The 14561-nt window shown below is 42.7% G+C and overlaps 1 protein-coding gene across 4 annotated transcripts; it reads left to right on the forward strand.

The window, feature by feature from the left end:
* Positions 1 to 2168: 2168 nt before the first annotated feature.
* On the forward strand, positions 2169 to 7975 carry zbtb18 (zinc finger and BTB domain containing 18). 4 transcript variants are annotated; one of them, XM_072512784.1, is made up of 2 exons: positions 2169 to 2418; positions 4515 to 7975. In XM_072512784.1, the coding sequence occupies exon 2, from the start codon at positions 4529 to 4531 to the stop codon at positions 6101 to 6103; it is 1575 nt and encodes a 524-aa protein (XP_072368885.1). In that variant the 5' UTR covers positions 2169 to 2418; positions 4515 to 4528; the 3' UTR covers positions 6104 to 7975. The 4 variants fall into 4 exon arrangements, with proteins under 4 accessions (XP_072368885.1, XP_072368901.1, XP_072368877.1 ...); XM_072512800.1 differs by lacking the exon at positions 2169 to 2418 and adding an exon at positions 2812 to 3341; XM_072512776.1 differs by lacking the exon at positions 2169 to 2418 and adding an exon at positions 3622 to 3883.
* Positions 7976 to 14561: the final 6586 nt, after the last annotated feature.

Below are 14561 nucleotides of genomic sequence, written 5' to 3' on the forward strand. Positions count from 1 at the left end.
AATTTTAAAATGCTTACATTTAGACTTTAGACATGATTGAGGAGAGTGTAATAATCATACAAGTACAGTTAAAGTCATCATAACGCACTTATCCAGAAATATTGGCCATCACTTCCCAGAACATCACTGGTTTTTGTTTCTGTTTTGAGATTTCTCACAATCTTAACTTCCTATATCTAAGTAAAGTCCCATGTCGAAACTTTCCAAAAAAAAAGTCCTCCACAGCGTTTGACTTGTGAAAATATCTGTGTGTTGCCTCTAGAAGCAAATAAACTTGGGTTTATTTAGTATCTGTAGACCACAGACATGTAAGCAACTGCTGATCACTAAGACCAGGGATTTTGTGCACAGATAAGTTTGGCACAGATGGAAAGACAGCACAGTTGGCACAAATGGCACAGCTGGCATCAATGGCACTGATGCACAGCTAGTACCTTTGGCACAATTGACAGTGTCAGTGTAGTTGGCACAGCATGAACAGCTGGCACAGAAGTATTACAGCTGGCAGTATTGGCATAGTGCAGTCTTTCTCCCCCCATCAATTCTTATACAACTTTGGTAAGGTTTGACTCCATATTGTTAGTACTTTGCATTAAATAAACATATCTGTTTTGTGTAGTTTTGTGGTTACTAATTCTGATGATTTTATAGGACATTTATCGTCCTTTAGCCAAGACCTCAAAAGCATCCGACAAAAATGTAGGGATGCAAGTCCCAAATTTCTTAGAATGTTAGTGTCCCCCAGTTTTCGCATATCTCCACCTTAGTGGAAAAAGTCTTTCCAAAATCAGGCATTTAGTGCAGACTCAGGTAACTTATTCTTTTCAACATGAATATTTTGTCACATGAAAATGACAGAGAAGTTTCTGATTGGATCAATCAGTTGCTTCCCAAAAGTTCCCATTCCCTTCTCTTAAAAATTGAAATGAAATAACATGATGTGAAATTTGTGTTAACCAGCTTGGAGGATGAAAGGCCTCAATTAGTATCATCAAATGAGAACTGAAAAAAAATAGACGGTTGCATGCCAAGCTCATGTTGCATAAATAAATGCCATTGAAAATTTCCATTGCCCTGAAATTAACTCTTAATTATTAAAGCAAATAGCAAGTGCAGATTGGTCTGGAGCAGAAGCGGTTTAGAAATTGACTCTGGGTCACAAGTTAAAGACAGGGGTCTGTCTGTCCTCCTGCAGACGTGCCTCAGTTGGGTGAGTTTTGTCAATTCTCAGCTGGACTCGTCCAACAGAATGCTATTCTAAGAGGCGAACGAACAACGCTGGTCCTTAGGCCCACACTTCAGGAGCTGTGCTACTTGCTGTCAATCCTGAATTGCACTGACAGTGCTCACATTGAAATCTGCAGCCAGGAATTTGAATTTGGTTGTCTTAATTGCATGAGTTGCGCGATTATACTTGAGCTACAAAAATGGTGCAATAGAGGAGGACATATTGTTATTTTTAAGGAGGGGCAACTGGTGTCACCAAGACTTAATTGTGCCTCCTGCAGTCTAAGAACAGTAATCTCAGAACAACAACGGCCAGCAGTCACCATGCATGGACTTAGTCAGCTTTATAGTTGCAGTTGGAGCCGGTGGACACGTGGTGACGATTAATAGGAAATGATTGGAAATTGGGGAAGTGGGGAAACTTTGCAAAAATGTATATTTTCTAAAGGAAAATGGATTGCAATTGTGAGCTTCCAGCAGTGGGGTGATCTATTTTAAATGATCTGTAAACAGGTGATGCTGTGTTTTGTGCCTTATTCTCACTTTTCTACAGTGACTTCATAGTTTGAAAGTCCTCAAACCCTGGATCTTTAATTCAAGCTTGCGCGGGAGTGGTGGTGGGGGGGAGAGGGGGTTCGCACGCAAAGTTTTTTTTCCCCTTAACAAAAAGTTTTGACCCCTTTTTTTTGGTGCAGCTTTGCAGGAAGGAATATACTTTTCAATTAGGCTCCCGCTTTTGCAAATCTTGCGGGGACCCTTTCCCTTTGCTGCAGCTTCTCTCTGGCCCCTGGAGATGTGAGTGGCTGGAGGCTGGGCCATGGGGATCACTGACATTTCAGACTCGGGGCTGGGCAGAGTGCAGCAAGACTACAACTCCCGAGATGCAACCCAGCCTCCCTCCCCCCCTGCACTCACTCACACTCACACACACCAGCGTCCGAAGACGCGCAAATTCCCCCTTTTGCTGGCTCACGGTGACTCCGGAGCAACCTCGCCTGCAAGCGGAAACCCCGCCTGCTTTCCCAGCCCATTGGCTGGCCGGGTCCCGGACTTTGTGGAGGGGGGGGGGGTTTCACCCTCCCCAGCTTTCGAGAGGTGGCCGGCCCGATTCCCGGAGCTTGTTTTTTTTTTTTTGCGGTCGGCCCAAGACTTCAATGAAGACATGATGTCAGCCACACTTCCTCTGTCGAGGTAGGTAGAGAGCACCGAATAGCAACAGCTCCCAACATCTGGGCGCACTTGTCCCCGGCGCCCTGCTCTGGCTCTCACATGAAGTCCTGAAAGTCAGCGCCCCCCCCCCCCCCCCCCGAGGCAGGAAGAGTGTCCCCCATTTCTTATCATTTTGGATGTGTGTGTGTGTGTTGCTTCCTGTGTGTATCTCAGAGAATCCAATCCTCCTGGATTTCCTCTTCCAACAACTCCGGCTGGAGGAAGGGGAGGGCAGAGGCAATGTTGCCAGAAGCGGCGCGGAGTTACACTGTTTCAAAAAATGTTACTCTTTTATTACCCCTCCTTCCTTCCGTCCTTCCTTCTCTCTCTCTCTCTCTCTCTCAGTTGTTGCGCCGCGTTGTTGCTGGTAACCATTCACACACTGGCCGTGCAACGCTAGACCAGAGGCGCTGGTGGTGGCGACTGCAGCCTGTTGTGACTTTATTTTACTCCCCCTCACTGTCTGTGTGACTGTCTGTCTCTCTCTCTGTCTGTCTCTCTGTGTATCTGTCTCTGCCTGTGTGTGTCTCTCTGTCTCTGTCTGTGTGTCTCTCTGTCTCTGCCTGTCTCTGTGTCTGTCTCTGCCTGTCTGTGTCTTTGCCTGTCTGTGTGTGTCTATGTCTGTCTGTGTGTCTCTTGCTGTGTCTGTCTGTGTGTGTCTCTTTCTGTGTCTATGTCTGTGTGTGTCTTTCTGTGTCTGTCTATCTGTGTGTCTGCCTGTGTCACTGTGTGTGTGTGTGTCTGTCTGTCTGTCTCCCTCTGTCTGTGTCACTGTGTGTGTGTCTATGTCTGCCTGTGTATCTCCCTCTGTCTGTGTCACTGTGTGTGTGTGTGTTGTGGTCTGACTGCCGTCACCATGCATTGAGGATCGCTGCTGCTGTTGCTGCTGCAGCAACATTGAACAGGTCGCCCTGTAGCGTTTTCTCCCCCTCACCCTCACACACACTGCTCTGCGGCCGCAGTTTATTTGTGTCATTTCAAGTGAAGTGGATATTTTTGGCAACATAAATAAAATAAAGGGAAAGGAGAGGGAAGGAGGAAGGGGTTTGGTGGTGGTGTTGGTGGGGGCACTGCCTGCTACTTTATTTGGAAAGGTGGGGGTGGGGGTGGGGGGGGGGGGGGAGAGAGATTTTTTTTTCCTCTTTTTTTTGTAGCAGATAATGTATTCAAACGTGAGATTGGTGGCAGCAGCAGCAAACACGACACGAGTAACATATGGCATTAAAAAGCAGCACAGCTGGAGGTAGCATTTCCATTTGAAGTGATGTCACAGCAGCTGACAGTCTGGCATTGCTGGGTTTTTTGTGTGATCTTGCTCCGTGTGCCGGTATCATCCCTCTTCAGTCTGCTTTTTAAAACTTGACAGACCGGAGTCACAAAGATTTAGCGCACCATTATTTGGGGGAACTGGTCACGAGAAGTTGAACTGTTTTTATTCCTGTTGCAGGTAGGGAGGGAGGGGGGGTAACCCTCCCCTCCTCATATTTTGTTGTTTTTTGCAAATCTTGCTCGGAATTTTGTATGATAGTATTTGTGTTTATTTTATTCAAAGTTGACAGATCCATTGCTGTGTGCAAGCTAATTTTCTTCTTCTTAGAGTTGTGGTAATAGTGACTAATTTGGGATTCGCAGATTGCGACGCGTGGAATTGCCCAGACAGCTGTAATCGCACTCCATTCTTTAATCTCTTTATCTGGGCAGCAGCTGCCATATGGCCATAGTCATCTGTATCAGATGTTTATAAGCTTCGTTTTCGTCCTGTCTCTGTCCTTTTAGGCATCTAATTTGATCAACAGTACCTTACTGACTATCATGTAATCTTTATTTTTAGCCATTTTAAGGATTAGAGATGGGGACATAGGGCACTTAATGTGATTGAGTTTTGAATCTTGGAGCAGTTTACGTGCTTACCCCCCCCCATCCCTTGTATGCGCTGCTAAAGCAACAACAGAATAATTTGCTGTTTTGTATTGTGTTAACTTCTATCTGTGGAACGCAGAGTACTTTGAGGTTTTGTTATTTCTAATTGATCAATTTCTTTAAATGTTAACAAACTTTTTTTCCCTTCTCTGCTACAGGTTATGAAGAGAGTATGGAGTTCCCAGACCACAGCAGACATTTGCTCCAGTGTCTGAGTGAGCAAAGGCATCAAGGTTTCCTTTGTGATTGCACTGTCTTGGTTGGAGATGCCCAGTTTCGAGCTCATCGTGCTGTGCTTGCTTCATGCAGCATGTATTTCCACCTCTTTTACAAGGACCAGCTGGACAAAAGGGACATTGTTCATCTGAACAGCGACATTGTTACAGCCCCAGCTTTCGCTCTCCTCCTTGAATTCATGTATGAAGGAAAACTCCAGTTCAAAGATTTGCCTATTGAGGATGTACTTGCAGCTGCCAGTTACCTTCACATGTATGACATAGTGAAAGTCTGCAAAAAGAAGCTGAAAGAAAAACAAACGACAGAAGCGGACAGCACCAAAAAAGAAGAGGATGCCTCCAGCTGTTCCGATAAAGGGGAAATTTCCTCGGTGAGCAGCGCGCATGTAGTGGGGGAACTGGCGAGCGAGGAAGATGAAACCGAAGAGGAAAAATCGAGTGCTGTGTTGAGCAAAAGGGACATAGTTATTGAATCTGGGAACATGTGGATGAGATTGCCCTCTGACTCAGCAGGCATCACTCAGCCTGGCGTGGAGATTGAGGCACATGCAGTAACAGCTGGAAAAACAGTGTCCAGTCCCTGCAGCTCAACAGGGCCTTTGTCCCAAAGGTCTGCCAACTCCATTAAGGACTCAGCAGATGTTGACTGTGTGCTGGATTTGTCTGTCAAGTCCGGGCTGTCAGGGGCAGAAAACGCTGGCCACCCTTATGTCTCTCCACACGGGGATGGTTCCAGAAATAACCTGGTGCAGGTTAAAGTAGAGAAAGAAGTGTTTTCTGATGAGGAAGGCAGCAGCACTAATGATTTTGATATGGAACAAAGTAGCACAGTGAAAGACAGTGCAGGAACTATGAACCGGCTTTGTTACGATTCACTCCACGTGTCCACCAGGAGAGAAGCTTCTGTTTCAAGCGAGATGGACCGAGAGGATCGGGCCAGCGACGATGAGATGATAACTCCCGAAAATGATGGAACCCAGATAGAAGCAGGCATGGACAGCAGCTTGCTCCCTTACTGCTCTAATATACTTGGTTCTGCCGGTCAAATCTTCATGTGCCCCCTCTGCAACAAAGTCTTTCCTAGTCCGCACATTCTGCAGATCCATTTGAGCACGCACTTTCGAGAGCAGGATGGTCTCCGCAGCAAGCCTGCCACTGATGTCAACGTTCCCACCTGCTCACTGTGCGGGAAGACTTTTTCGTGCATGTACACCTTAAAAAGGCACGAGCGAACTCATTCAGGTGAAAAGCCATACACTTGCACTCAGTGTGGGAAGAGCTTCCAGTATTCGCACAACTTGAGCCGTCACGCGGTTGTTCACACCCGGGAAAAGCCACATGCATGCAAGTGGTGTGAGCGCAGGTTCACGCAGTCGGGTGACCTGTACAGACACATTCGGAAATTTCACTGTGAGCTGATAAACACACTCTCTGTTAAAACAGAGTCACTTAATTTGCCTGCGATGCGAGACTGGACCATAGAAGAGAGCTCGCAAGAACTCTGGAAATAAAGTCTAGCTGTCGAGCAGTCTGAAAAATCAAGTTTCTGGTAATCTCTTCTACAGCCTGTTGGGTACTGAATTCTCTCCGTGAAATAATAGCCGTAAATATTATTTGTCACAACGCATAATCTAGAAAAATGAGATTATGATTCATAATGCAACGTAAGGTAAAAAAGAATTAACTATTAAATTCAACACTTATTTAATAAATACTCTAATTTTCTTTTGAAATGCGCTCCTGCAGTTGTTGAGTTCACTGCAAAGGATGCTGCTGTACAGCTCACAAGGTTTTGTTGTTGAAATATTTAACAATGAACCACTAACTCCTTAAGGTTTTCATTGATCGTGTTAATATTTTAATGTTGCACAATTTCTGGATATTAACATTTTGTACAATGCTGTAAACAAGATAATTATAAATTTCTTTTCCAGATGCCTAGGAATATGCATTTGCAGATGGTTCTTTACCCTGTTTAATCTTAACCAGAAACTTGATGTAACTTAGATTCTAAATGTATGGGATTTTCAGGCAAATTAAACTGTATGTTTGAAATGTGAATTATATTACTGTACATCCTACTGCATTGAATGGATTTAACAAACCTGATGAATTGTCTTTATGCTCTTAGTCGGGTCTTCTGAAAGTAAATATTGAGGCTATAGAACATGCATGAGTTTTATCAGATGTTTTGGGGTTCCTTTTGCAATTCTATGAACTTGGCAAAGTGTGTAACTTAAGTTTTTATTTAATTGGTGAAAGAAATATTATTTTCATGAGATGCATTTTTTTTCCTTAAAGTGCGGTGGCGCCGTGAGAAATGTCACTGGTGTTGCGCAGCGATTTAATTATTTTTTTTAATGCACTGCTATGCAGTTTCGACGTGTAAAGCATCTTTTCCAGTCGCCTGTGTTCTTGTATCTATTACAGCACAAATTCCAGTTGAAGTTCCCTGCTTTTATGTGAACAGAATTGATGATGGTTATTGGAAATCATTTGATTACTTTGGCCATGGGGGGGTGTCAGGGGGAAGGAAACGTGAACCCAGCTTTGAAGAAGGGGGTTCGTTATATTGTGTAACCAAGCAGCTGAAGTTACTGCTTGGTATGTGTGTGGTTTTAATGAACAACACATATGGCAAGTGTTTTGCACAGTGTTTGTTTTCCTGTCTTGCACTCGCAATAAGGTCTATGGGAGCAGCACGGAAACGTGGCCGTTTCCCCCCCCCCCCCCCGTTTTTGTGAGTTTTATGTTTTATTTTTTACTTGACCGCCTTAACTACTGTAAACATAGCTTATTTTTGTGCATAAAAGGCAATATGATTATTAATGGAAAACTAGATTGTGTATTGCTGAATTGTTTTTCTTAAAAATGGGTCAAATTAGTTTTTGTTTTGGCTCTTGACATTGTTTTAAAGCTGTGAAATGGCCTCTAAGATTCTGTAATTATGCTAGTTACTTGGAGAATTTAAATGTCTAAAGTATGTTGAACTGTAGATTTAAAAAAAAAAGAAATGTTTAGATAAGACAATCAGTGTCTTTAAAATGAACAGCTTCCTTGGTTTCCCACGTTAGATTTCTTTGTGGTATTTGTGAGTATGACTCTCAATTCCTTTTTCCTTCCTTACAGATGACCTTTTTATTAGATTTATTTTTGTCATTTTCCCCCAATTCCCCCCCCTCCCCCACATTCTACCTTTTTTTAAAAAACCTGGATTTAGACTGACGTGAGCCTTGACAATCATAGTCTGTTTTTAATTTTCAGAACGAGGGGGGGGGGGGGGGGGGAGTAAATTATGATGCTGTTTAGTTTTGTACCTTGATGTGCTGTTGGTGGAATTTTTAAATTGTGTGCTAACTGCAATAAATTATGTAAATTGAAAATGCTGTTAGTTGTTTTTCTTTCTGTTGAACAAATACATCCTTGGTACATCATAGCATCATTTCTGGATCTCAGAGTCCATAATTTAAATTTCCGTTGCTCTTTTAACTTCCAATGCCCTTTCAACTAATTTGTCCACTTTATTTTTGTACGCACGCCACAACTGAACTTTCCAAAGTTGCTAAAACACAACAACGTGCGTACATATTTAATTCTAAATCGCTGAAGATATAACATTCATTCATTTAAATTGTTTGTCACATGAATGGGGCTTCACCAGGTAGTTTTAACCGTAAAAGATTGCATCCAATGTGAATATGCTTTTTCCTTATACCAATTTCATTATTTGAAAAATCTTTCTGCGATTGTATCTTTATTCTAACGAGGTTGAGTGGAACATCATTATTAATTCTTTATTGGGAGGACAGAATCCTTCTAAAGCTACAAAAGACCAGCGGTGCTGAAAGGGTTAATCGGTAGCTAACAAATGCTGTTTATGAACTTGCTGAAATACAGCAGGGATTACATTATGCGATGCTGGAGGGAAGTGTACCACCACCTCTGGTTTATAATTTTGCCAGAGATGTCCCTCATCTGAGCTTCTGATTGTCCGACGCCTGCGGCCCCCAAATCCGAGAGGATGGGATAGGGTGAATAACTTCTAAAGGGTCCTTCCTGTTTAATTTTGCAATTTAACAAAAAGATGATGAGGGGAGGGGACATTCTTAAAATAACATCTTCCAGCATTTTGGATTATCCAGAACAATCAGGATAGCTTTGTATTCAAAGTAGGGCTGTTTAAACATCTGTTCTATTCATGCATTTTGCCCTGAAACCATGCCGCATTTTTTTTTTCCTCTCCCCTGTAAATTTAGGTCAGTAATTTGTATCTGTCCTTTGTTGGGAAGAGGGGAAAAAAACAGGCCAAAAGGGCAGCTGGTTAAACATTTGGCTGTGCCGAAGGGTAGTGGGCATGACATACTGCAGCTCTGCACTTGACCAGTTTGAATTTGTAGCTGCTGTTCCAACAGAAACTTTTTTATTGTCCCCTTTTAGTTTTTTTTTAAATCAAAAAGTTCAAATCAAACACGTCGCCTGATTTTTGCCGCTTTCAACAACAACAAATAAACTCCTGACTTCCTAACCCAGTGCAGAAGGGACAAGTAACAGAAATCTGAATAATGGGAAACGTCAAGCAGAACAAAGTTGTAATCTGAAGCAATGTGTAATCCTGTTGCACTCCAGTATTGGGAAATGAGCTGAAACTTCTTGTGATAAAGCAACGTGATCCAACTAATTATTAGAAAGACAAACTCATATACTTTAACTGCCATGAGGGTTCTAAACACAAAGAACCATTTTTTAATGATTAAACTTTGAAGGCTCTATTCTTCTACAAATTGCCATATTTTAATTCATTATACAAATTCAGTGGCACACTGCATTGTAATTCAGTCCCTGAATAGAGCTGTTCAATTTTATTGTGATTATATTGACATCTGACGTTTTCTGAATTGACTTGAGTTGTTTGCAGAAGAGATGATGACAGGAATAAGAAAAAAAGATTGAATGTTACATTTTATTTTCCTTCTCCCCCTCACCCCCCCCAACCCGCCCATTTTTCTACTGGGCTCTTGCGATTTGTAGTAATTAAAACTATGCAGAATATTATGTAAATGCTGGAGGTTACCTTCTGAATTGCAGCTTTCCACAAAAAAACCAAATCGCAGTTTGTAAACATTGTGGGTGGTGTATAATTGTGTGATGGCTTTTTACATTTTCTTAATAAGCAAAAAGGCTGAATGCACTGTGCACACAGTAATTTGGGAAATGAAAGCAAAAGTATCCAGGCCAGTGCATCTTTGAGCTGCTGGAAGTGTATACTCCTGCAGGGGGGTGGCCCTCCTTTCGGGCACTGCAATCATTGTAAAACTAACTGTCCCAATGTACCATCCCTGGGAGGGGCAGACGGAAACTGAAGACTACAGCAAAATCCTTGTACCATTATGAGTATTTTCAAGCTAGCTTTCTTGGTGTGGTGTCGGTGGTGGCGACAGGGAGAGAGAAGTACTTTTAAATTCCTACTCATCAGTTTGAGTCGGTGACATTCATATTCTGAGCTGTATGAGATTCATACTCTGAGCTGCATGTGAGATTCATTCTTCCTTGAAAAGTGTATTTGTAGGTGACACCCCATGCAGTGAAGGTTTGGTATTTCATAAGGTGGACGCCACTGAAACCTTGACGGTGATGCAAAAGAGGAGAAAATGAAGGCATCCTAATGAAGAGGGCGGATGAAAGGATCGAGGCTCTGCAGATGGGGTTTTGGAAGGAGAGGATAATTCAAAAAAAGAAAGCATGTCAATATTCTTCTTCAGCTGGCTTGTCAAAGGAACAACCAGAAGACCTAGGTTTGGTTTGGGAGCATACTTTGAGACGGAAATGTCTTTTTCTCCTCTTTGGGATAATGGAGGTTAGTTTAACATGACAGATCACGTAGGAGCGGCAAAAAAAAGCTCTGTAACGTGATGTAAATAGGAGAATTTGGATTCCATGTCAGAATTTCTCTAAAAAGAAAGTGCAGCCATAATGGCTCCAGCCTGCCAGGGATACAGCTACGGTAATTTTTAATCACGCCCCACTGAGTCAGTGTGGTTGAGTTAAAATATTCTGCCGATTAACATTGCTTTCCGTCACCTTAACGGCTCCGAAGCAAAGGGTCATCAAACTGCTAAAACCCAGAGCGTTTTGTCCGTGACCTCTCCGCAGGGGCTGTTTAGCACAGGGCTAAATCGCTGGCTTTTAAAGCAGACCAAGGCAGGCCAGCAGCATGGTTCAATTCCCGTACCAGCCTCCCCCAACAGGCGCCGGAATGTGGAGCCTAGGGACTTTTCACATTAACTTCATTTCAAGCCTACTTGTGACAACAAGCGATTTTCATTTCATTTCAATATCAGGATACTACTTTTGTAACAATGGTGCAGTATCTTTGTGCTATCTTTTTTAGCCGCCAACATTTTCTGTAATCCAACATGTTGTGTGAATTCCTTTTCAATAAAGAAGTAACATTTTGACGAACATAAATGATATCTATTGATGCAGTTGACTGAATTATCCTTGCTTGTTAACCGTTTTGAAGATGGTAGTATTTAGCACGAAGATTGTGCTGTTTTAGCCTCCAGATTTATTATACACGATTTTAAAATTTTCTATCTTTACTGAATTGCATTCCATGCGTCAAATTACAATAAAGCTGCCAAACATTTTGGGGAAAACGATGAGTACTTTTGTGTTGGAATTTTAATGGTTCTCTAGTTTCTGGGTAATGAGTAGTGGCGCTGAAACACTTGTTTCGACCATCAGGAAAGAACTTGCGTTTGTGTAGAGCCTTTGATGAATTCAGGACATTCTAAAGTATTTCACAACCAATGATTTACTTTTGAATCGTAGTCACTGCTGTACTGGAGGAAACACAGTGAATAGGGCTATTTAGCTGTTCTGCTGGACATGACTGAAGTGCAACCTAACTCCATAAATTTGCCATTGCCCCATATCCCTTAATACCTTTTATTAACAATTTATCAATCTCCATTTTAAATTTAATAATTGAGGGCAGCACGGCGGCGCTGTGGTCAGCACTGCGGCCTCATGGCTCTGAGGTCCCAAGTTCGATCCCGGCTCTGGGTTGCTGTCCGTGTGGAGTTTGCACATTCTCCCCGTGTTTGCGAGGGTTTCGCCCCCACAACCCAAAGATGTGCAGGGTAGGTGGATTGACCACGTTAAATTGCCCCTTAATTGGAAAAAAATGAATTGGGTATGTTTTAAAAATGTAATCATTGATCTAGCATCGATTGCCATTTGCTGGAAGTGAGTTCCAAACTTCCCCTACCTTAGAGTATAGACGCGTTCATCCCTGGGTATAAATGTATGTTCGATGCAGAAAGGCCAAGTTTAAAAATGGCACTTTCTCCAATTTAAACAGTTGGTTTAGTATTGAGATTAAATCCTCTATAGGAATGAAGAACCATTTGTCAGATTTATTCAACTGTAAACCATAAACATTCTGACCAAACTGCCTGTCACTCAATCTCATTTGACTCCATTTCTTGAACTGTGTTTTTTTAATATAATTCTCCCAGGCAGTCTGCCAGATGGATTGCTGACATCTTCTGGTTTGTTGTGCTTGACTTGCACCTTCTGCCAGCCAATCGCAGAGTGGCTGCCTGGGTGGAAGTCCGAAGCTCCAGATCACCCTGCTTATCCAGCTGGAAGAGGATGTGTGGACCATAAAGTACTTTTATAAATAGAGAGAATGGGGCAGGGAAGGAAACCACGCCATGTTCCTAAGATGTGATCAAGCTGCAAGAGTAGCTCGCACAGACACGAGGGGCTGAGTGGCTTCCTTCTGTGAACAAAGAACAAAGAAATGTACAGCACAGGAACAGGCCCTTCGGCCCTCCAAGCCCGTGCCGACCATGCTGCCCGACTAAACTACAATCTTCTACACTTCCTGGGTCTGTATCCCTCTATTCCCATCCTATTCATGTATTTGTCAAGATGCCCCTTAAATGTCACTCTCGTCCCTGCTTCCACTACCTCCTCCGGTAGCGAGTTCCAGTCCCTCTGCGTAAAAAACTTGCCTCGTACATCTACTCTAAACCTTGCCCCTCTCACCTTAAACTTATGCCCCCTAGTAATTGACCCCTCTACCCTGGGGAAAAGCCTCTGACTATCCAAAACTAAGCATTTGTGTCCTCCGAATAAGACACTGTGATAATTTATTGGAGTAGCACCAGATATGGACAGCAGCCACTTGTTCATTACTAACCTGGATGATAAATACAGTTAACATAGAACATACAGTGCAGAAGGAGGCCATTCGGCCCATCGAGTCTGCACTGACCCACTTAAGCCCTCACTTCCACCCTATCCCCATAAACCAATAACCCCATCTAACCTTTTTGGTCACTAAGGGCAATTTATCATGGCCAATCCACCTAACCTGCACGTCTTTGGACTGTGGGAAGAAACCGGAGCAAACCCACACAGACGCGGGGAGAATGTGCAGACTCCGCACAGACAGTGACCCAGCGGGGAATCAAACCTGGGACCCTGGCGCTGTGAAGCCACAGCGCTATCCATTTGTGCTACCATGCTACCCTAATGTGATGTAACCATTTTACGATCCCCAAGTTTAAAAACAAAAAAAAGTTGCGACACTTTAAATGTGTCTGTTTATGCTGTTCAGCCACAACTGGGATACTTCCAAAAGGAGATTCTATTGTGAATTCACCCACCAGATGTTAACAAGAGAAACACTGTGATAACAGTGAGGAAGTCATACAACTGAAAAGATGCTAAAGTGTGATTTCCACCAGATAAAATTAGGACTTAAAACCAAACTACACGATAGACTGATGGTATCACACAATGCAGGCACAGAGAGAGTGACTGATCCAATAGGTATTTTACCATATCAAAGTCCACGGTACTGTAGGCTTCCACATCGTGTGGAACCATTCTCCAGTATGAATTAATACCTTCCAAAGTATAGCGATCACAAAAATTAAGACTCCTTTAGCTAATGCGGCAGAAATGTCAACGTGTCATTATTTCTGACCTAGAGAGTATTTATTAGTGAACTGACAAACTTTAAATATTGGATAATTTGACTTTAAATAAAATTTGTCTCTACTTTAAGAATAAATTTTGAGGACTATTTGAATCTCCCCAGTTAGTGCCTATATGGGTCATTTCATAGATATCATAGAATTTACAGTGCAGTATGCCATTCGGCCCATCGAGTCTACACCGGCCCCTGAAAGAGCACCTGACCTAAGTCCACACCTCCACCCTATCCCCCGTAATCCCACCTAACAGTTTTGGACACTACGGGCAATTTAGCGTGACCAATCCACCTAACCCGCAAATCTTTCCAACTAGAAGATCCCAAATTTGTTTCCTGGTCTGTGCTAGTGATGGGAGAGTTGTGTTTAGATGCAGCACCTCCAGGTGTGGGAAAGAATAAAATCAATTTGCTCCTAATTGTGATCCAGGAGCCTTACTGGAAATGTTGTATATTATCGATGAATGAAAATAGGATCAGGCTTGGACTGTGAAACTCGCCAGCGTCGAATAACCTATTGCCACTCACTCTAGGCTTACAAATGAAAAAAGCCACAGACAGCTAAGGGCATCCATAAAACCAGCCTTCAAGAGCAGGGAGGTATTATTGCAGCAAATAGTTAACAAAGCTATTCATTCCACTGGTAAATCAGCATTAGCAAAGTTACAGAAAGCAACCAAAACCAAACAGGTGATTGTTTTTTAACGTCACAGAAATATGTGAACTCCAGGTATTACCCGTCCCCAGATTAATTGCTGTAGATTGCTGAATCCTATATGTTGTCTGTCCTGGATTCTATGATATCTGTCCAGGAGGCAAGATTCATCACAGAAGGGTATTTGAGATATTCCTCCATTAAGAGAAGGTTAAAAAAAGGAGAACTCTCACTTGTTCTGTTTAGCCAGCAATGGATCAACATTGAGACACCAGTGTAGAGAAGTCCATGTCTCGCACCATCCCAT

Source organism: Scyliorhinus torazame, chromosome 1, assembly GCF_047496885.1.
Source record: "Scyliorhinus torazame isolate Kashiwa2021f chromosome 1, sScyTor2.1, whole genome shotgun sequence".
Taxonomy (NCBI): Eukaryota; Metazoa; Chordata; class Chondrichthyes; order Carcharhiniformes; family Scyliorhinidae; genus Scyliorhinus; species Scyliorhinus torazame.

Excerpts from the sequence above, each read along its gene's own strand:
- zbtb18 (XM_072512784.1), top strand. The coding sequence starts at position 4,529 with ATGGAGTTCCCAGACCACAGCAGACATTTGCTCCAGTGTCTGAGTGAG.